Below are 2389 nucleotides of genomic sequence, written 5' to 3' on the forward strand. Positions count from 1 at the left end.
TAGAGACTGCAAGCTTCCTGAGGGTAAGGTGCCGGAGGGATGGGGATAGGACCGGCCTCTAGGATAGAGACCCCACCTAGTAGCCCTCCTTTTCCATTCCCACCGCACCCCGTCTAGTTCCCTAGTCCCAGGGCTGTTGGGTCTTCCCGTCACCCCTTCCCTTCTTATACCCCCTCCCCAAGTCACAAGTTTTCTCTTTGGGGCTTGTTGCTGCAGTCCGTGCTCCAGTACCGAGTACCTGGCTGGGCCCTGGGCACGCACAGGGGCCGTAGCCCCACTGTGTGTGGGAGCCATGAGGATCCTGGCTAACAAGACAAGGTGTGTGGGTGTCGTGGAGGGCGGGAAGTGTGTGTGTGGAGTGCGGGAAGGGAAGGGCCCCGTGGTCAGGGGGCTGAGCTGTGCTGGCTTGGAAGGTGAGCCCTCTGGCTCACTTGGCTTCCAGGCCACCGTGGGCTACAGGGAGGTCAGAATGGGAAGGCCCACCCTGAGCAGGAGCCCACAGCCTTAGTGTCTGGGCCCAGGGGACAGGGGTGAATGGCAGCCAACTATGCCTGCTGCTCCAGCCCCTTCCAACCCTTGCCTCCTAAAAAAACGGGTTTGAGCAGACCCCCGCCCTCCCCACTGTCGGGTCCATTGGCGCCCTCTGGCCTCAGTCTGGTTGGGGGTGGGAGCTGGAGGGAGGGGCGGTGCCTGCCTCCCTCCTCTTCCCCAGGAGAAGCCGGCAGACAGGGCCAGGCGGCAGCAGCAGGACAGCAGAGCTGAAATAAATCTGAGCTGGTGTGGAATGAGGGGGGATAAATATCCTCTCCCGTGATGTGATCTTTCCAGCGGCTATTAATAGGTCTCCGGGGAGGGGGAGGCGGTGGGGGGAGCGGGCTGGAGCTTAAAGGGCCCGCAGCCTAGGCTGCAGGAATCCTTGGCTTCCAGCTTCACTCCATTCTGCTTAACACGCCACTCCCCTCCCCCTTTCCTCCTGCTCCTGCCTGCCTGCCAGGCCTGCCGGCGGACCCCCTTCAGGCTTCCCCCTCCTGCTCTGGGGAGCTGTCTGGACCAGTGGGCACCACTCTCCAGTGTGCTTTTCCCCTCTTCCCCAGGGGAAGGGGGCTGGGGCGTGAGCAATGACCCTCAGGTCCCATGCCCCCTCCCTGCTGATGTAGGGGGCACCTGAAAGTTGAGGTTTAGGACCTTGGAAGGAGTCTGAAAACAGCAAACCCTGAAAGAGAGGCTGTTTAGGTGTTGGTCAGGTGCTAGTGGAGGGGACTTGCCACGGAGGCTTGCAGTCTGATGGATGTCGGGGATGGGGGCGGATTCTGCCACTTGAATTGTGGAGTCTGAGACGCGGAGGGGGTTGCCGTCTCTTCACTCCCCAAGGTGGAGACAGACATCAGCCCATGTCTGAGGAGCCATGGAGGGAGATCGGGAATAGCTGGCGGTCTTTAAGATGCTACTCAGTCCCCACCTCCACTGCCACTAGGAGAGGCAGGATGGGGCAGTTGAAGTCAGGCATGCCAGGCCCCTAGCACGATTAACTTTTCGCGTTTCTCCCACCTTCTCCCAGGTTACCCCACCCCAGGAGGAGAGAAGCTCCAGGGAGCCCGCCGCTCTCCCCACGCGGCCACTGCCCCCCAGCCCCAGCCAAGCCAATGCACCCAGAAAATAAGTTGACCAATCATGGCAAGACAGGGAATGGCGGGGCCCAATCCCAGCACCAGAATGTGAACCAAGGACCCACCTGCAACCTGGGCTCGAAGGGCGTGGGGGCGGGGAGCCATGGGGCCAAGGCCAACCAGATCTCACCTAGCAACTCAAGTCTGAAGAACCCCCAGGCAGGGGTGCCCCCTTTCAGCTCGCTCAAGGGCAAGGTGAAGAGGGAGCGGAGCGTGTCTGTGGACTCTGGAGAGCAGCGAGAGGCTGGGACCCCGTCCCTGGATCCAGAGGCCAAAGGTATCCCATTTCTCGGTCCCCGAGACCCCAGCATGTTCTATAGTCCAAGGGCCAAGCTGGCCGCCCTCTTTGCCTGCTCCGTGTCCCTTGCTTCTCTCCAGCATTTATGCAGGGTCACCTTTCTATTACCCCCATCATACCCACCAACTGGGTCGTTCTCTCAGGAGTGGGGTTGGCCAAGGTGGAGATTTCTCATCCTTAGGTGCCACCCATGGAGCGGCCACCCAGTGTGATGGGGCTTCCGGTCAGCCTCCTTCCTCTTCTACTTTCCCACCAGAGCCTCTAGAGGGGGAGAGGGAGGTGCCCTGGGGTGAGGAGCAGACCCACACACCTCCTAGGAACCTCCTAGCATCCCAGCTGGTGGTAGCCTTTGAGCAGGCTCTGGGGCCTGGAAGAGTAGCAACGCCTTCCCCCTCCCTCACCATCCCCCCCCCCCCCCCTAAGG

At 61.4% G+C, this 2389-nt stretch overlaps 1 protein-coding gene across 4 annotated transcripts in view; it reads left to right on the plus strand.

Annotated features, from left to right (window-relative positions):
- BCL9L (BCL9 like) overlaps nucleotides 1-2389 on the plus strand; it is a 44219-nt gene that overhangs the window by 33472 nt on the left and 8358 nt on the right. For 3 of the 4 annotated variants that reach the window (XM_077777112.1, XM_077777103.1, XM_077777119.1), the window contains 2 exons: nucleotides 217-318; nucleotides 1559-1944. In XM_077777112.1, the coding sequence (XP_077633238.1) occupies nucleotides 293-318; nucleotides 1559-1944 (412 nt within the window). In that variant the 5' untranslated portion in view covers nucleotides 217-292. The remainder of the gene's footprint in view (nucleotides 1-216; nucleotides 319-1558; nucleotides 1945-2389) is intronic. The other variant, XM_077777126.1, reaches the window with a different exon arrangement.

This window comes from Crocuta crocuta, unplaced genomic scaffold (assembly GCF_008692635.1).
Source record: "Crocuta crocuta isolate KB4526 unplaced genomic scaffold, BGI_CrCroc_1.0 scaffold271, whole genome shotgun sequence".
Taxonomy (NCBI): domain Eukaryota; kingdom Metazoa; phylum Chordata; class Mammalia; order Carnivora; family Hyaenidae; genus Crocuta; species Crocuta crocuta.